At 43.7% G+C, this 20,814-nt stretch overlaps 1 protein-coding gene across 1 annotated transcript in view; it reads left to right on the top strand.

Moving 5' to 3' along the window:
- LOC138844413 (uncharacterized) overlaps positions 1-20,814 on the top strand; it is a 205,134-nt gene that overhangs the window by 35,064 nt on the left and 149,256 nt on the right. The window contains exon 3 of the mRNA XM_089309073.1: positions 12,553-12,638. Within this exon, the coding sequence (XP_089165199.1) occupies positions 12,553-12,638 (86 nt within the window). The remainder of the gene's footprint in view (positions 1-12,552; positions 12,639-20,814) is intronic.

Consider the following 20,814-nt stretch of genomic DNA (forward strand, 5'->3'; position numbering starts at 1 on the left):
ACAATTAACAAGTGCCGGAGAATGTTCTTATAAACAAGGAATTTTCTGCTTGCTACTTGAAGTTTTTATTTTTTGCTACTTAGAGTTTTTTGTGAAGAATAATATTTAAATTAGGAATAAAAGCTGGAGAAGAAAAGGTATTTTCTATATTCAGAGACTGAAGTGCTACAAGTATAAAATATATTTTGATCATATTTATTAAGGATCAGAAGGCTTTTGAGAGCTAGTTTTAAAAAACCCTCTAAGAACTGAAACAATGCCACAGACCTTTTCATTTTGAAAGAATAAACAGGATTATGAGAATAGGTAACTTTTTCCTTGAGGAGCTATAAACGCAAGTCATTAGTAAAGTTCATTCGCTCCATCGGAATTCATTTCTTATAAGGTCTGTTGGATAATTATTCTTTCTAAACACGACAACAAAAACTGAACAGATGTTTAGGTAGATAATACGTTTGATGGATAAGATATAATGAATCTGTTCTTTTCATTGTTTTTAATAAAAAAGAAATATCTGATGGTAGGATTTCTTCAAGGGTCTTAATAGGAATATGTTCTGTAGATTAAAGGAAGGAAAGAAGGTGGGATGGAAGTTGATGTGATGCTAGGATAATGAAAAATGTATCACTTAACAAGGTTTGCATTATTCAGAGTTATGCCCATGCAAGTGTGTGCTCTAATCCCCAGCCAATACGTTGCTTGGTAACCAGTTACCTGCACACCTGCTCTGTAGCTATAAGAGACAGTGCATGTATGGTTATTGGCCGTATTTAGTACTGAAGAAAGAGATAGAAATCTAACAAATATTAATATTTTATGCAACAATATATCTTTTACCTTATTTTGGCATTCACTGTTTAGCAAAAGACTTTTTTTTAATCAGAAGAGTTACTGCTTCGCATCACACTTTCACCTCCTGAGTAGCATGAGAAAGGACTTAAATTCCTTTCAGAGCATCTGTAATCAACTGTTTGCTGCAGACAACAGATGCTACCATTAGGAGGGATTTTGCACTTAGGTGAGAAGGAAGACTGAATGGAGAATTTTAGTTTATAAAAGATTCCAACTGTGGAGGCAGAATCATTCTAGAATCCATCTGACCTTAAGGGTCCGTCTACAGGAAGACTTGATTAACAGAGCCCTAGAAACATCAGTCCTTGTGATTAGGCTGTGGTGTAGCTGGATTGTTCCTGATTATTTCTCTCTCAAGTTACAGTAAAGAACAGTTCTACCATTGATTGTGTGGCAGTGACCCGGTAGGGGAGCTCTAAGAGGCAAGCCTAGGACCACCACATGAAGCCCATGTGGTTTTTCCCCATTAGAAGGCTGATTGCACACTATATGTTTGAGACTCAGGGCTGCTAGAAAGTATGCCAGGAGGGCTTCAAAGTCATTTCCCCTGACTGACTGACTGCTGGTAGACTCACAGGCTTTTGTTTTTCCCCAAAGACTTGGCCTGTACCCTTAGATGTCGTTCAGTTAATTAGATCTTAGCCCTGTGTATGGATTAGAAACACCTGGAGAACTCTTAAAAAATACTGATGCTCCGGTCCCCACCCCCAGAAGGTGATGCCTGCTCTAGGGTAGGATTCGGGCCAAAAGAGGAAAGAGGTAGAACAAGGCCAGGTATATTAGTCTAACTCCTGTCTCTTCACTTAAAGGGAAAGTGAGGAAGACACATTCCCTTTCTGTTAGTCACCCATCCTTTTATTCTCTCGATAGTCTTAACCGTTTGGTTAACTGGAGCAGGCAGGACTCTTCTGCTCAGGGGAGAGAACAGCTATTGTATCACTAGGTTTCCACCTCCCTGCTTTGATTGCTGCCTTGGCTCTCATCCTGGAACCACAAGGAGGCAGTGAGTAATTTGCTGAGAAGGCAAAGTAATTTGTTGACAAGTCCCTCAGTTGAATTAACTGTACGGCAACTCAGTTCCAAGGCCAACTATTCACCTCTGCTCTGCGTTCCATCACACCTAATTATGGGACATTGCTCAGGTTCTGCCATGAGATTAAATGACAGCATTATGATACTTCAAAATCAAAATCTCAACATTATAATTAGGTGCCCAAATTGGATATCAATCTCCTATAAAATGTCTAGGGGAAATTAAAATCTGAACACTTCATAAATTCCAGAAGAACTCAAGTCTAAAATCATTTTTTCTTGTTCTAGTGATTTGGAAGTCCAAGGAAATTAAAATTAATCCATCCTCCTCAGTTTGTCATTTTGATCAGTCTTAGACATGTTCTTGATTTTAGATAGTTTTGGGGATTTTCCAGGATCTGTAGCTGAGGTGGAATCCAGAGAGAATTGAGATCTTCTGTCTCAGAAGTTATCAGGTTAGGATTGCAAGTCTCCATGAATAACTCCTGTAAAGAATCTGAAAAGTTAATTAAGGACACTCAAAATCATTGTTTAGAAAATAAGGCAAATAGGACAGGCGTTTAGCCTAGCACTTAAGATGCTTGCATCCCATATCAGAGTGCTGAGTTTGACTCCTGCCTGTTCCCCTTCTGATCAAATTTCTTGCTAATGTGTATCTGGGAGGCAGCTGGTGATGATCAAGGAATTGAATTCCTGCCACCCATGGGAGAGACCTGGATTGAGCTCCCAGCTTCTTCTTGCTTTGGCCTGGCTCAGTCCTGGCTATTGTGGGCATTTAGGAAGTGACCCAGGCAGAAAGGATGTGAGCTTTCTCTTTGTGTCTCTCATGTAAATAAATTGAAAAGAAAAGAAGCCAATCCCTAGTTCTTGAGCTATTATTCCATATCCATGGCATAAGTGTGTTCCTTGAACATAGCTCTTAGAATTGTCAGAATCTGCAGCAGAAATGCATTGGTGACTGGGGGGCGCCCCAAAAGAGAAAGAGTTCGGCTTCACCAGGAAGCCAGTTGACTGATACTAGGTGTCTGAAACAGAAAACCTGTGATCTTAAACCCAATTGTAATGGGGAAAATATCCCAGCTGAAGATTGGGCACTGGGAACTTAGAATACCTGGGAGAAAACCCCACCCACACAGCTTTCTCCTCTTCTTGATGTGCTATTTAAGGCACTGGTGCCCTCTGACAGAGAATAGAAGTTCAGGGTGGCGACAGCTGCTGTCATTGTAACTGTGTGGAGAGTGAGGCTGAAGCCTTAGAGTTTGGACATGCCACCCTGCCTCTGCTTTTGTACATAGCTGTCGCAAGCAAAGATCAGCTGAAGAGAAAACCACGTATAATCTCTTGGCCAAGCCTAGCTGCTGAAAGCCACCTACCTAACTGTTGGAGCTACCACATGGACAATCTAAGCTGCTGTAAGCCACCAAACATTCCCAGATATGGGCACCACAAATGGCCAGAGATTTATGCACTCTGAATCACCACCCTTTGGTCTTATTTGTCAACGTTGCTGGTTCATGCTTTAGTTCTTGGGGGATTATTTTCTAGACTTTTTAGGTTCCTTGCTCTGTGGAAATGTAGGGTAGAAAGTGTGCTTCGTGAGTACAGCTTGCCTTCGTGCCGGGGAAGTGGAATGTCTCTGTCTACTCAGTTTACCATCAGTAGAGTGCTAGAGCTTGAGGTGTATGGAGGTAGGAGGACTGGATGGGGCCAGTGAGTTTTATGTTAATTGAAATCCTTTCATGTTTAAGGAAATGTTAGAAGGGAGGGAGAGACATTCACTGCCTAATGCTTGACTCATTAGTTACATGTACCTGCTCTGTGCCCACTGGCCTGCCCGGCAGTATTACTCAGTCTTCTCTTATCCCACCAACTGAAGAGCTTGTGTGTTTGCTCGTTCTGCGTTATCCACACTGCTGCTGCCCAAGTCAGACCTCTGTTTTCTCTTTTACTAAGAACTACATTCCCTTCACTACTGGAATTCTAGCTTTTGTGCCCTGTTCCCTCCTTACCTCCAATATACATGGACCCAAAACTGAAAAATCTGTCTTCCAGATCACCAGAGTAATCATTTTATTGTATACCACTTTGGGTCTTATACACACTGTATATGTAGGCTACACTAAGTTTACAAAAAAATTTTTTTCTTCAACAATACATTTTTTAAATTAAAATAAAATGTTCTTTAATAATAATTTAACCATAGCTTCCTGTAGCATTTTTACTGTATAAACTTCAGAATGTTTTCTCTTTTCAACTCTTATAATACCATTTAGCTGAAAAAAAAACACACATTATATAGTTGTACAAAATATTTTATTTCTTTACATCCTTATTCTCTAAGCTTATTTCTATTTTTAAATTTAAAAAAATTTACTTAAAATTTTTGTTGTTGTTAAAAATTAAGACACAAACATAGACGTTAATCTAGGCCTGCCCAGAGTCAGCATCATCAACATCTCTGTCTTCCTTCCGCACATCCTGTCTCACTAGGAGGTCTTGAAAGGCAGTAACATGCACGAAGCTGTCACCTCCCCTGATAACAGCTCTTTCTTCTGGACACCTCTTCCAGGACCTGCCTGAGGCTCTTAAGAGGCATCACTCTCTCCAGAAAGGTATCTTTGGTGGTCTGCTTGTTTTATTTTTCATTTTTATCATAGATTTGTTTCTAAGCAAACAAATAATTTGTTTATAAGCAGGTACTGCACCATGAACATCATTCTCTGTTAATGAAAAACTGGTGTTGGGGTCCATCCAGGAGCTTGCTGAGATCTGAAAGAGTCTCTGTGAAACCCTTCTCTGTGAATTTTCTAGCAGGTTTTTTATTTTTTTTTCTTCTCCTGCAGTTTCCCTTTCTGTTGCCACCTCTTTAGCTTTGCGATCCTGTTCCAGTTTCATTCTGACCTTATGGGACCATTGTCATACATGTAGTCCGTTATTGGCCAAAGCATCATTATGTGATTCAAGACTATGCTTACTTCATAGGGTTATTGGGAAGATTAAATAAACTAGTTCATGTGAAATACCTATTACTGTGTCAGGTGTAGAATATGTGCTCAATAATTAATCACTACTTTCTTTTGGTGTCTGCTTACTTACTCAGGCCGATGTCTCACTGATCTCCCTGTACCATAAGGTCTTTCTTCTCTTAGTCACATGCTCTTCTCTAACCCTCACACTTACTCACAAGTCTTTGCTTCCTTTGCCCATGCTGCTCCTTCTGTTGGAATGCATTTGCCAGGCAAAGCCTTATCCATCACCTGATGCTCATTTAAGTGCTTTTTCCTCACTGAACAGATTTAAGTATCACTTCATCTGGGCTCCCGACTTCCCAGTGTACATGCCATTAGTTAATCAAATACTCGCACTCTCCTAAGAGTGTGTACTTCCTGAGACTGAGGACTGGATCTTTCTGGGCTTATTTCCTAGTGCCTAACACAGCAACAGCCATGCCTTGGAGGATGTTCAGAAATGTTTATTGAATGAATGGCCATGCAAATGAGAAACGTTTTCTAGGGGAAATTTTCAGTTTTTTTTTTTTTTTTTAAGATTTACTTATTCATTTGAAAGACAGAGTTATAGAGAGGCAGAGACAGAGAGAGAGAAAGAGAGAGAGAAAGGGGTCTTCCATCTGCTGGTTTACCCCCCAGACGGCTGCAACGGCCGGAGCTGTGCCGATCCGAAGCCAGGAGCCAGGAGCTTCTTCTGGGTCTTCCACAAGGATGCAGGGGCCCGAGGACTTGAGCCATCCTCTGCTGCTTTCCTGGGCCATAGCAGAGAGCTGAATTGGAAATGGAGCAGCCAGGACTCTAACCTGCATCCATATAGGATGCTGGCTCTGCAGGTGGTGGCTTTACCTGCTAAGCCATAGTGTTGGCCCCTCAGGTTTTTAAAACTTTGTATGTGTGATATTTTATGGAGAACCAGTGTATTATTCTGTGGTCCTTTGCAATTCAGTGGCAACTCTAAGTGAAAACAGGATTTTAGAATACAGATAATTGCTATTTTCACTTCAAACTACTTTTTAAAGTCTAAATTCAAAACTAAGAAGTTTTTACCTAAACTAATATGCTGTGGGCGTAAGAAGAAGGAAAGGGTAATTCACATCGAACCTTTTAGCTTCCTTCTTTGTTGAAATAACTTCTAAAACTAATGATACAGCTGATGAAATCTCTTCTAAATGAATCGCAGCACTGTCCTAAGTAAAGTTGGTTCGTCTCAAGGCAGATAGTTCTTAGAGTTCTTGCAGAGTCTGGTGATCATTCAAAGCTTTCTTTTCTTTTTTTTAAACTTTTTTAAAAGGTCAATTGGTTTATTTTCATGTTTTTAGCAACAGTTTACAAAGCAATCTTTTACAGCTGTCACTGTATTAATTTTCATGGTTTTAGTAATTGTGAATTTTATATTTCCTTGGGAAGCAATTAATACATTTAGGAAACTCTCTTGGGCTTCATAAACACTTCCAATTAAAAAATATTGATTTGGCAGTGGTTTCTTCTTGGTGTGGCTTTGTCTAACCCGAATGTGAGTAAAAATAGGACAATTGCAGACATTCTCTCTTTCTTCGATAGAAGTTAATTAGTTCTATGGGTATTATTAGCCTGTAAGCGCCTAGAGGGCAAGGATAATGTCTTATTCATTATTATATCTCACCCAGGGTCTATCGGGGTCCCTGCATGTGTAAAAGGCAGAAATTGGTGTCCCCAGTAGGAAATCTGCATAATTGGAGGAGCTTTGCCACTGGCCAGTGTGAAGCCCATGAGGAGAATCAGCAAAGGACTTGGGGCAGGAGATTAGTAAGTGTGAGAAGCAGGACAGATGCAACCTCTCAGAGGCACCTGGGACTAAGTGGGAAGTGGAAGTAGAAGGGCCTTTCCTATGAAGCGTGGAAATGGGGCAGGGAATCCAGTGAGATTTCTGGATGTGGTGCAATTCCTTACACCCTTGAGGTTGAGGTCACCTGGAGGATATGGGTGAACAGATGTTTGCATAAACTTGAGAAAGATTCCGAAGTCAGGGGATCATAGTGTGTGTATGTATATTTATGCATGGTGTGTTTTTATATGACGTTGTATGAGTGTGGCTCCTTATCAGAATTCAAGTCACTATTGGAGTGAAGTATTTTTTTAAATTTATTTGACAGGTAGAGTTATAGACAAGAGAGACAGAGAAAAAGGTCTTCCTTCTGTTGGTTCACCCTGCAAATGGCCACTACAGCCAGTGCTACACCGATCAGCAGCCAGGAGCCAGGTGCTTCCTCCTGGTCTCCCATGCGGGTGCAGGGGCCCAAGCACTTGGGCCATTCTCTACTGCCTTCCCAGGCCACAGCAGAGGGCTGGACTGGAAGAGGAGCAACCAGGACTAGAACTGGCGCCCATATGGGATGCCGGCGCCACAGACAGAGGATTAACCAAGTGAGCCATGGCACCGGCCCCTGGAGTGAAATATTAGCTTTTTTTCCAAGCCAAATTCTTATGTATAGCATTCAACAGATATTTTGAGATTGTGATCCTGAATGTCAGTTTTCCTTAAGGAAGACAAAAAGTGGGAAGGGGAAAATAGGTTATATTTTCTTTCTCTTTCTTTCTTTTTTTTTTTTTTTTTTTTTTTTTTTTTGACAGGCAGAGTGGACAGTGAGAGAGAGACAGAGAGAAAGGTCTTCCTTTGCCGTTGGTTCACCCTCCAATGACCACTATGGCCGGCGCATCGTGCTGAGCCGATGGCAGGAGCCAGGTACTTATCCTGGTCTCCCATGGGGTGCAGGGCCCAAGCACTTGGGCCATCCTCCACTGCACTCCTTGGCCACAGCAGAGAGCTGGCCTGGAAGAGGGTAACCGGGACAGAATCCGGCGCCGCGACCGGGACTAGAACCCGCTGTGCCGGCGCCACAAGGCGGAGGATTAGCCTAGTGAGCCGCGGCGCCGGCCGGTTATATTTTCATACTCCACTGTAAATTTCATCCTTAAGGTTAATCCAGCTCAACCTTGTTTCAGAGCTGAAGCTGCTGAATGCAGTTCGGTTGAATTACTGTTTGAGGTAGAGGCAGTGATGAGACTAGCCATTGGACCTTTTGGTCACTCAATAGATTTCCTGAGCGCCAGCTTTGCCAGGTCCTCACACTTCCATTCTATATTGAGGAGAATGGAAATAATCAAGGTATTTGAATAAATGAAAAATATGCAGTGTGTCCCATATATTATTTTGCATTATGCAGAATGTGGGAAAAATGCCATCAAGAAAAACAAAGCAAGACATTTTAAATAAAGCGATCAAGGAAGGCCCTGGCTTGACAGTGATATTTGAACAAAGGAGGTGAGGCAATAAACCATGGGGATATATTGAAGGAACAGGGAGTGTATTGGCCCTGGGGTTGGGGTATGCCTGAGATGTTTGAGGAACAACAGGATGCCAAAGTTGATGTCTAGAATAATAGGAGGTGAGAGTCCATGAGCGTAGACAGGAGTGCAGAACATATCAGGTGAGAACTGTTGGAAGGTTTTGAGTGATAGTATTTTAAGAGGATTTTCTGTGCTGTTGGATTGAAAAATAAATGTAAGGGGACAGGGATGGAAGCATTGTGGCAGGCAAGAAGATCATGGCACTAATCCAGGAGCAGAATGACCACAGCTCCCACCCCAGGAGGTTGGCAGTGAAGGTAGAGAGGTGTCAGGATCATGATAGTTGGAATGTTATGCTTGTGTTAATTCATTCTGATATCACGTAATGTGGCATATTTATTATTTTAGGGATCTGGTTAGAGAAGATACAAAGTTATGTAAAAGCCAGTTCCTAACCCCAGTGTGCTCAATTTTATGGAAAAGACAAGTATTAAAAAATATACTAAGAGCATTGCAATGTGTTTCAGCAAGCATGTGACAGAAATACATCCAAGGTACAGAAGCAGACCCCAAAAACGAAAGGCAGGTGGGAAGGGCTTTTTTGAGGAGCTCTATTTTAAATAAAGAACAAGAGTTTTATAGGCTTTCTTCCTAGATGAAGGAAACAGCAAGATTTGTGGAGCAGTGTAAGCTATTGTATTGTTCATTTCTGTTTTACTCTTGGTGATACAGTAGATTCAAAGTATCAAAGCAAGAATTCCCTGCCCACCATCCTATGCCCCAAGTAGTCTTGCATAGCCCAGCAGGATTTGTGGTTTAAGATCTGTCTTGGGGGAAGAGTTGCAGACAGAGGGAATAGCTGTGTGTAAACATTCTAAAGTACAAACTTGCTTTGTGTGTTAAAGAATACAAGGGGACTAGAGAGGCTCACCTTCCAAGATAAAGAGCCAGCAGAGACACAGATGCCTCATAGTCAATGGGATGGAGGATGCAGCCTTCAGAGATTCATCTCGAGTTTTTCCCGGGGGAGGGAGAATAACTTTCATACCTTGAAATGAAGAGAGAAGTGACTAAGACAGGTTAGGTAGCTTCTTAGTGTTTGAGAGAGGAGTGTGAGGATTTCCTTAAGTACAGGATATGAAGCCCCCATGTGGTGGGGAAGGCTATTTGGGTGTTAATATGGACGTGGTGGCACTCCTAGTTGTCCGAGGAGCAATGGCTGAGCTCCTCTGTGGCCAGTCCTGAGGAACATGGAGAGCAGCTCTGTGAGAGACTGTAGAGGGTGGTGGTGAAGATCAAGAACTCTGGTCTTGGGCTGATGAGTCCCACCTACCCATCCTGGGCAAGTCACTTAATTTCTGTGCCTCAGCTTCCCCAACTTCAACATGCAGCAGGTACAGATTGAATATAGGGGAAGAAAAGTGATTTGCCCTCTGCCTTTCAAAGTTCTCAGCTAGAGCCCCTGTAACAAAAGACAGACTAACAAGAGGAAAAACAAATACATTTATTAACGTGGGCGTTGCATCTGAGAGAACACTCAGGAATGAGAGCCAGCTTTTTGTTCCCTAACACAGAACAATGCATTTTTAAAGTCACAAGACAAAGGAAGAAGACCTTGAGTCTCTAGGAGCAAAAATTGTAGGAAGGCAAATGTTTGGGACACCAATGGTAGATAAAGGCTAGTTAGTCAAGTTTGTTATGCTAATCCTTCTGGTGCCACCTCCACATTGTGAGTCTAAGATCCTCTGGATCTCATAATTGATTTTTGTCCTCCCTGATAGAAATGTGAGGAGGGACACCTCTAAATATATGTCTTGCTTTTAGGCTAATAGGGGAGGGTAGTTTTTTGTTGTTGTTGTTTGTTTTGTTTTGTTTTGTTTTGTATCTCCTTCTCAGTCTTAAGCTCAGAATAATTTAATGTGGCATATTTGGGGGAGGCATATTCTGTTACCCTTCAAGTCTCTACCTTACAAGATTGCTATGAGGAATAGGTAAATTAATAAATGCAACATTTTTTGAACACTGGCTGGTGCAGGGTCAGGCTCTATAAGGATGTGCCAGTATTTCTATTACTATTCCCTCCCGTAGCCGATGGAGAGCGTTGACAGAAGCACTAAGAAGACAAAATCACAGTAAAGGCAGCCATGTGGACTAGGAGTGAGGGGTGAGGTTTCTTCCCACTGTGAGGCCTGGGGTTCTTCTAGAAGTCAGTGAAGGGAGGTGACCACTGGCCAAAACTGCATTCCCTGGGATTTGATTACTCACCAACTCTGGTAAAGAAAGGCTAAGGCAGTTTTAATTTGAACTAGAAAAATAAAGAAATGTGGTATTTCTCAAATGCATCATAAAGCAAATCCTTCCTGGTTATGTGTACTTAGGGAACTATAAGCAGCTATAAATTGCTGAAAGATAGATTCTGAGGTGGGGCTAGGTGGCAACTAATGGTGAAAAGGGGGGCAGGGATCACATCAGGATAGACCTTAAATGCCCTTCTAATGGCCTCGGCCTTTACTCTCTGGATGCTGGGGAGCCAGAGGATTTTTACACAGAGGTGACATAATCCGATTTAGATCTTTAATAACTTTGTTGGCAGCAGGAACATAGATGTAAAATTGTCAAGACTAGAGAAAAAAGGTGATCAGTTAAAAGGCTGTTGCAACAATTCTGAGGGGAAAGATCAGGGACCCAGATTAAGATACTGACAGCAGGGATAAAGAGGAGGCTATAGGGACAAGCATTTGGAGCAGTGGTCAAGATGCTGCTTGGGATGCCTGCTTCCCATACCAGAGTGCCTGGGTTCAAGTCTCAGCTCTGCTTCTGCTGATACACACTGTTGGAGGTAGCAGGTGATCGTTCCAGTACTTGGATACCTGCCACCTGTTTGGGGAAATCTGGCTTGAGTTCCAGGCTCCTGGCTACAGCCTGACCCAGCTCTGGTTATTGTGAGCATTTGGAGAGTGAACCAGAGGATGGGAGCTCTATCTCTCTCCCTCTCTCTGTCTCTCCTCCCTCTCTCCCTCCCCTCTCCTTCTCCCTTTTCCTCTCCCTCTCCCTCTGTTTCTCGGCCTCTCAAATTAAGAGAAGACAATGGATTTGGAACTTTTAGATGACTCAGGCCTGATACTGCATGTGGTGAAGTCAGGCTTCTGGCTTTGGATACTGGGAATCCAAGATAAAGAACAGGTTTGGGGATGATAATGGGTGAAATTTGCTCCTGTTAAGGTCGAGATGCCAGTGTCCAAGTGGAGGGCCAATTTTGGCCAAGTCGAGGTTTGGGAGGCATAAGGATAGAGGTGAGTAGGGATGGAGTGGAATTGCTTCAAGCAATGCAATAAAGGGAAAAGAGACAGAAGCACCAAAGGCTCAGGTGAGGATCCCCGAGAAGAAAGGGCAGATGGACAGACCACAGGGAAGGGTAGCTGCTGAGGAAGAGGGAGGGAGTTTCCAGAGCATTTATGATTAAATTCAGAGACTTAAGGACCTGAGGACATTGGTGGGCGCCTTCCGTTCTATTGACAGAACAAGGTATTTAACTTTGTCAGATCCAGAAAGGGACAAGAAGAATGGATGGAGAGCAAGTTGGCCATCATGTTGCTAATGGTTCTATTTTTTTTTTTTTTAAGGGAAAGAGTTTATTGGGGGAAACCCTACAGACTGGAGGGAAGGGGCGGAGAAGGAAAAGAGGGAGAAGAGAGCATTAAGAGAGAGATCAAGAGATAGAGAGATCAGGAGACAAAGAAAAAGAGAGAGCGAGCCACATGTTCAGGAACAGGTCCTTTCAAAACTTTGCAGAGGGGGGTGGGCGGGCAGAGAAGTAGGAGCAGCGTATCCCATTAGGATGGGGGTGGGGCTGACACCAGTGGTTGGGCCATGTGGCCACCTGGCTTCCAGCAATGGCGGCAGGGGGGCTAGAGCCCAGGATGGTGTCAGGGTGTAGATTGCGCCATAGATAAGACTGAGCCATTTTACTAACATTGCCCCCTTTTGTTTTTTATAAAGCAGGAGTTGTATGGGATTACATTAGTTCCAAAAGTCCAGGAAGGGTAGTGGGACAATGATCTGTCTTTAGAGCTACTTCCTGCTGACATGGGGCGACCAGGTACTCTTTGCTGGCATGGGGCGATGTCTCAAGCTGCTGTCTCCTGGGTGGGGAGCTGAATGGTTCTGTTTTAAAATGACAATAGTTAAGAAAAAGAAATTATTCAAGTGAAGAATGAAAAATGAAATAGGAGTAGAGTGACATTCAGCAGTTGAGTGTGAAGCTAATGAATCAGTTGTTTGCCCCTTTACTTTCGTATGAGATAGGTGAAAACACTCCTGATATTTCTTCCAGGTGGAGAGGTACCCATGGACCATTCCACCGGGCTTCTGCTGCTCCTACACCTGTTCCTCCCCACAGAAGGAGAGACCCACCTGGTGGTGAGTTCTGGGGAGAACCGGGGCACACCTGGCTTGACCTCTTTTCCTTCTTGGAACAAACTCTCTGTAATTCAACCAGATCTTCATGGATGACTTAGAACTGCTGGAAGGTGTCCAGGTTCCCACCACCTTCTAATCACGGGCTTTCAGTAGCTTGTGAGCAGTGGAAGAAATTGAGTGCCCCAGATAATGGTCCCCCAGATAAGTGGTGATCTTCATGCTGCCGAGAGGGAAAGCTATTGTGAGGCTAAATCTTTTGTTTTTTTTTTGGCCTTGTGTTCCTAAGGACCATGTCCTCTCTGTGGTCTCATTTTGGCTCTTGGTTGTTGACTGTGCAAGCTCTGGCCTTTTGTTTAGACTCCCAGCACTCAAACATGGGCTTTACCTATAAAGAGGTGGTAGATTTTATTTAAAAATCACAAGAGAAAGAGGAACCCTTAATATAGAGAAAAGATGCTGCGTCAACTTGTGTTGCAGTAGAAAAACAAAATTCAGTGGACTTTTTGCACACTGGAAGGCCAGGAGGGGCAGCTGAAGAGGTCTACATCTGACCTGTATCTGTGTCTCAGAATCAGGTTTGCTCAGGAAGTCAAGCAGGGCCTGGAGTGGTTTGCAAAATATACTTCAGTCTTACTGTAGACTAGGAGTACTAGAGGAATGAAAACCAGGGAAAACAAACTGTAGGAAGAGAGAGTTCCCTTAGATGAAAGTTGAGGTAATCCTAGGCACACCAAACAGATATGAGAAAAGAATGATAATGTATTCAAGGCTAGGGAAAGATATATACAACGTTAAATTTCATTCAGATCTACCTGTTCTGAAAGGAAGTACTAAAAACGGGGAGAGATTCATTCAGAAACCATGCATCGCATGTCTGAGTGCTTTTCCTATGCCAGGCACTGATCTTGGGAAGTAGAAATACACATTGTGAATAGAAAACATGAAGAGTCTATCTGTAGGGTGGGTATCTGGCACAGTAGTTAAGACACTATGTGGGACATCCACATCCTGCATCAAGAGTGCCTGGATGCGAGTCCCAGCTCTACTTAGGATTCTAGCTTCCCACTGATGTGCCCCTTGGGAGACAGTCAGCAATGGCTCAGTTATTTGTGTCCCTGCCACCCATGTGGAAGACCTGTTTTAAGTTCTGGACACTTGGCATTGGCTTGGACTATCCCCAGCCATTGCAGACATTTGGGGAGTGAACCAGCAAATGTAAACTTAATCCATCACTCTGCCTTTCAAATAAAGAAAATAAATAATAAATAAATAATAAATTAATTTAATTTAAAATTAAAAAAAGTGAAAAGGCCATGTATTATATAGTATAAATATTTAAAAACATTTTTATCTCTGTAGATGTTATATCTTAGCACTTAAAGCAGACAACAAACATAATTTAGAAACATAATACAGTATATTAGAAAATGATGAGTTACAGAAATGATGTCAAGGTAGAGGGGATTCACCATTGCTGGGTGGGATGGGGTGACTGTGGTCAAGTTGGGTCTTACGGAGAGGTTTTATCTAAGACTTGATTGAAGTGAGGTAGTGAATAAGTGAATTAAGAGGAATAGCATTAGGAGTCAAAGGAACCGCATATGCAAAGCCCCGAGGCAGCAGTGTGTCTGGTATGTTTGATGAAGAGCAAGAAGGCCAGGGAAGTGGTGGCAGAGGCAGCAGCGGGGGAATAGCAGGAGATAGCTTTCGAGATGTAATAAGGGCCATGTGGTGGAGCTTTTTCAAGACTGTTGTAAGGACTTTGCTGTTTGAGTGACATGGGATGCAGTGAAGGGTTTGTGAACACAGTAGTGGCATCAACTGGCTCAGGTCATTACGGGGTTTCTCTAGCCACTCTGCAGGGCACTGGTGGTGGCTGAGGGCGTCTGGCCATTGCTGTGGGATTCCAGGAGAGGACTGAAGTGGCTCAGACCAGACAGTGGCAGTGGAGCTTAGTCAGTGTCTGGGACTGCTTTAAAGGTAGAGCCATTAGGACACTTATTGTAGTTTGTGAGAGAAAGAAAAGAGTCAGGAATGAACTGAGAGTTTTGTCCTCAGCTACTGGAAAGATGGAGCTAAGAGTTATTTTAGTTATTATTAGATCAAAAACAGTGACTGGAGCTCACCGTGACTGGAGGAGGAAAGCAGGATCTTAGAGTTTACTAGGATGAATGACTGCAACCAGCAGCACCCGTGTCGAGAAAAGCACTAATAAGTACCCCCTAAAAGTTACAGAGTACACCTGTCCCTCTGACCCAGGAATTTTGACAGCTACACTAACTGACTACAGATGCTCGGACTGATTGAGGCAGGAAGACCAGGAAGAAACGTGAAAAATCCTCAGGGGATTCCCAAGTGAATTGCAAGGTGGTATGGTGTGTCTTAGGCCTTTTGTGCTGCTGTAACAAAATAGCTGAGATTGGATCGTTGATAAGAGCAGAGATTTATTTCTCTCAGTTCTGGAGGTTCGGAAGTCCAAGAGCAAGGAGCTTTCAGGTCTGGCGTCTAATGAAAGCCTGGTCTCGGCTTCCAGGAAGCTGGTTTGTTGCTGGCGCCTTCTGATCAGCCACTGCTTTCATCTTAGAGGACAGAGAGTAGAAGGCAAAAGGGGCCTAATTTTCTCAAGCCCTTTTATGATGTGACTAATCTCACTCATGAGAGAAAAGTCCCTTTCAGGTGCCACCTCTTTTTTTTTTTTTTTAAAGATTTATTTATTTGGCCAGTGCCGTGACTCACTTGGCTAATCCTCTGCCTGTGGCGCTGGCACCCCGGGTTCTAGTCCCGGTCGGGGTGCCGGATTCTGTCCCCATTGCTCCTCTTCCAGTCTAGCTCTCTGCTGTGGCCCAGGAGGGCAGCGGAGGATGGCCCAAGTGCTTGGGCCCTGCACCCGCATGGGAGACCAGGAGGAAGCACCTGGCTCCTGGCTTCGGATCGGCGCAGCACGCCAGCCAAACTAACCATTTGGGGGGGTGAACCAATGGAAAGGAAGACCTTTCTCTCTGTCTGTCTCTCTCTCTTTCACTAAATCTGTCCAAAAAAAAAAAAAAAGATTTTTTTATTTGATAGAGTTACAGAGAGAGGAGAGACAGAGGGAGAGATCTTCCATCTGCTGGTTCACTCCTAAATGGCCACAACAGTTGGGGCTGGGCCTAGCTGAAGCCAGGAGCCAGGAACTTCTTCTAGGTCTCCCATGTAGGGGCCCAAATAATTGGGCCATCTGCTGCTGTTTTCCCAAGCCATTAGCAGGGGGCTGTATTGGAAGTGGAGCAGCCCGGACACGAACTGTTGCCCATACGGGATGCTAATATTGCAGGTGGTTGCTTTACTTGCTATGCCCCAAAGGCACACAACCCTCCCCCCCAACCACCCAGCTCTTTTTTTTAAACAGATTTATTTGTTTACCCGTTTCAGAATGGTGCAGAGGGAGAGGTCAATCTTCCATTTGCTGGTTCACTCCCCAAATGCCTGCAACAGCTTGGGCTTAGCCAGGCTGAAGCCAGGGACCTGGATCTCCATCTGGATCTCTTTGTAGCAAGGGCGCAAATACTTGGCTTATCATCTGCTGCTTTCCCAGGAAAGTTGGACTGGAAGCTGAGTCTGAAGCAAGCTCTCTGGTATTGGATGTGGGCCATAGTAGCCATCCAAGGCCCCACCTCTTAACACTACCATGTTGGGGTTTCAGTTCCAACATAGGAGTTTTTGGAGGATCACAAATATTCAAAACATGGCATGGTGGTGGTGGGGTCACACACCCAAGAGATGTTTTGGATTAGTGGTAAGCATGGCACCTCGAAGAGGAGACATATTAATGGGGAACCAACTTGGATGTTGATATATGGAGTCTGAGTCTAGGTTATATGTTGGTCTCATAGGGACATACATCCTGGTTGTTACAATTCAATTAAGAAAAGCAAAGACAGAGAAGATAGGATTTGTTTAAACAAAGAAATTTACTGGGGCCAGCACTGTGGTGTGGCAGGTGAAGCCAGCACCTGCAGTGCCGGCATCTCACGTGGGCAATGGCTTGAGCCCCAGCTACTCCATTTCTGATCCAGCTCTCTGCTGTGGCCTAGGAAAGCGATGGAAGATGGTCTAGGTCCTTGGACCCCTGTGGGAGGACCTGGAGGAAGCTCCTGGCTCCTGGCTTCAGATTGGCACAGCTCCGACAGTTGCGGCCAGTTGGGGGACCCCTCTCTCTCTTTGCCTCTGCCTGTCTTTGTGTGTAGCTCTGACTTTCAAATAAATAAACATATTTTTTGGCATCTTTTTTTTTTATTTAGTAAATATAAATTTCCAAAGTACAGTTTATGGATTACAATGGCTCCCCCCCAATAATTTCCCTCCCACTCGCACCCCTTCCATCTCCCGCTCCCTCTCCCATTCCATTCACATCAAGATTCATTTTCACTTCTCTTTATATACAGAAGATCGATTTAGTATATATTAAGTAAAGATTTCATGAGTTTGCACCCACACAAAACACAAAGTGTAAAATACTGTTTCAGTACTAGTTATAGCATTACTTCACATTGGACAGCACATTGACAGGTTCCACATGAGAAGTAAGTACACAGTGACTCCTGTTGTTGATTTAACAAACTGACACTCTTGTTTATGGCATCAGTAATCTCCCTAGGCTCTCGTCATGAGTTGCCAAGGCTGTGGAAGCCTTTTGAGTTCGCCGACTTCGATCTTATTCCAACAGGGTCATAGTCAAAGTGGAAGTTCTCTCCTCCCTTCAGAGAAAGGTACCTCCTTCTTTGATGGCCCCGTTCTTTCCACTGGGATCTCACTCGCAGAGATCTTTCATTCAGATTTTTTTTTTAAAGAAGTTTACTGGTAGTCTCAGAGTTCATGGACTCAACAGTGTTCTCTCTCCCTATGGGAGACCTAATGAGACTCACTAGAAGAGCATGTTAAGAAAACAAAGGGACAGTACAAGGAGAAGAGACATTCAGTTCCAACACACAGCACTGGTATTACTTGTGTTGGGGACAAAGGGGACCAATTGACGAGATGAAATCTGTCATGGAGTACACTTGGCCTTCCTGAACTGGATGAAGAGGCCGTGCCTGGAAGGGAAGCTCAGAGGCAGGCCTTCCTACTACAGAAGGCCGTACTTGTGGAACTGCTGCTTTGTCGGGAGTGTGCAGAAGCTTAGAGAAGACTGTCTTGGAGAGCCTGTGGCCGGACGTTGGTCATCACAAGGCTGCCAGGGGCTCCAAAGTCAACAGGTTCAGTTTAGGAATTTGCTGAGGATTCTGCAAGTGAAACAAATGTGAAGTTGAAGAGAAAGCTTCCCAAAAGTCAGCCCCGCAATTTCAGAGCAGCCCTGAGGGAGGGACACGGATATTTTCTCTGCGGGGATAGTGTAGGAGTGGAGCAGCACTGCTAGATGGAGCTCATGGAGGCACAGGAAGGAGCTAAAAAGGAAATGGGTTTTAGGAGGCTTGGAAGAGTTGGATGTAAAAGAGAGACGTTTCTCCACTTTGCCATTATTCTTTCCTTTGAGAGAAGATACAGTTTATCTAGTGGGATTTTTTTTTTTCACCAAATATGGTTAACAAAATGCCCTGACTTATTAACTGAAGGACAGTTTCTCCTAATAGAGTTGAAGGTCCTAGGTCATGTGTTCTGGACAGCCGGCACACAGTGGTTGGCATCCTACCAAGGCTTAGAGCCACACGTTTCTCACCTCCTCTCCTTCTCTCAGCTGCCGCTCGATCTCTGCTGTGTCTTTGGCAGCACTAAGTATTTGGTTCTGGGTCTGTAACTTTGGGGAGGAAAAGTGTTTTTGGAGTTGGGGATTGACTTCTTTCCCAAATTTGGTCACTGTAGGGCCAGGGCTGGGATTTTCTTGTAAATCATATGAACTGTTTGGGTCCTGGATCAAGCGGAGCGATATGAAAAGCGTTTATCCTTCAAGGTAGGTCCTGTAGGATCGTAGCCTAGGCTGTGAGGCTTAGAGAGGTATGTAGAGAACTTAGCACAGTGGGAATGATAATGATAATAATTACTATTTCAATAGAATGGCTTTTTTATGTAAGATAAGGTTTTTATTTGTTTTTGGTGTTTTTAAGTACTTATGAGAGGCCTGGGGGAGGCAGGCAGAGGGAGCGGTAGGGAGGTTATTGACATAACACAGGTTAGAAGCAACAGTCATCTCACCCAAGGTGGTGGAGTGGCAGTGATATGAGGGCCATGGTGAATGGATATAGAGGTTGAGAATGGGGCATTATCAAAGATTGTTTATGGTATCAGTATTGTGGTGTAGTGGGTAAAGCTGCTGCCTTTGACACCAGCATGACATATGGGTGCTGGTTCATGTCCCAGCTGCTCCACTTTCAATCTGGCTCCTTGCTAATAGCCTGGGAAAAGCAGCAGAAGATGGCCCAAGTGCTTGGGCCCTTGCCACCATGTGGGAGACCCAGAAGCAGCTCCTGGATCCTGGCTTCAGTCTTGCCCAGCCCTGGCCTTTGCACCCATCTGAGGCATAAACCAGTGGATGAAAGATTGATCTCTCTCTCTCTCTCTCTCATTCCTTTCTTTCTGTCTCTCCCTCTCTTTGTGTTACCCTTTTTTTTTTTTTAAAAAAAAAAAGATTTATTTATTTATTTGAAAGTCAGAGTTACACAGAGAGAAGCAGAGGCAGAAGAGAGAGAGAGAGAGGTCTTCCATCCACTGTTTTACTTTCCAAATGGCCACAACAGGCAAAGCTGCACCAATCTGAAGCCAGGAGCCAAGAGCTTCTTCTGGGTCCCCCACGTGGGTGCAGGGGCCCAAGGACCTAGGCCATCTTCCACTGCTGTCCCAGGCCATAGAAAAGAGCTGGATCGGAAGAGGAGCAGCTGGATTCGAACTGGTGCCCATATGGGATGCAGGTGGCCATTTTACCTGCTGTGCCATGTGCCAGCTCCTATCCTGACTTTTAAAATAAATAAACATCTTTTAAAAATAATATTTAAATGACTTTGGTCATTTAAATAACTAACTGGGTAGATGGCAATGTCCTTCATGAGATAAGGAATTAAAAAAAGGAAACAAAAGCAGTCAGTGGTAATATTGGTTGCAAGAGGTATAAGTTTTTAAACTCTTAGTAGGTTTCGGGCTCTGTGCTGAATGCTGGCTATGCATTATGTCATTTAATATTTGCAGCACTGCAATGTTCTGGTTACTGTGAATATGTACAATTCACAGAGGAGGGAACTCAGGCTCGGACAGTTAAGGAACTTGCTTTAGCCACATTTCTAGGAATTAGTAAAATAAAGTTCAGAATCAGACAGATGTCCACCCCCCACCCGGTTGTGGGAACTTATGCATGTCAGTTAACTTTCTACTGTGGAGATACCAATTTTCCTATAAGATCCAGGAATGATGATGCAGGAGGCTTAAGGATCATGCCTGGCATGCAATAAGCACAGTGAACAGCAATAGTCACTGACAAGGTGTTCTCCAGTTATTACCATAAACTACAAGCTATACACATTCTCATTTCATAGACCTGCAGAGTGTAGCTCAGAAAGGGTAGTTTATTTATTTGCTCAGTGTCAGGACGCTAAATGAGTTCTTCTGATTTCTAAGCCCATCTTCTTTTTACTACACCAGGCTGCCTTTCATTTTCGTAGGGGTAAAATGATTAATAATTAGCTTTCTGAAGTCTTGAAAAGTTATTAGCCTCCAGTGAAGCTAGAAAGTATCTGAGCTCCCGAGGTAATTTTCACGTAGCGGCTGTGTTGTAAGTTGCATCTTGAGGGTTCTAAGCTCTTAATCTGTTATCATTAGTAACTGTGATCGATTAGCTCCCCAGGTGATTCTAATGGTCCCTCAGTGTGGAGAGCTACTGCCCTAGAGAAACTCCAACGCATGAGCACAGGAGACTACAATACATCTGGGGCAGCACCGCTCAAAAGAGCACAAATGCTGGGGGGAGGAACACGAAGCCCAAATGTGTGGTGACAGGGAAGAGGATGAAACAGTTGTGCATTGTATACTGACCATGGATTTTAAGCACTGCGAGGAAAGAGATGATACCTGTTTCAGCCACGGCTGCATCCCAGCATCTACAGCAATGCCTAGTCTAAGTAATCCCATTATGTGGAATACCTGACAGCAAGGACTAACAAGTCAGTTACTGCTGCAGGCATCACCATGGACGGATGTCAGAAATGTGAGTGTA

This window comes from Oryctolagus cuniculus, chromosome 11 (assembly GCF_051225735.1).
Source record: "Oryctolagus cuniculus isolate XC-2025 breed Fujian yellow rabbit chromosome 11, ASM5122573v1, whole genome shotgun sequence".
Taxonomy (NCBI): Eukaryota; Metazoa; Chordata; class Mammalia; order Lagomorpha; family Leporidae; genus Oryctolagus; species Oryctolagus cuniculus.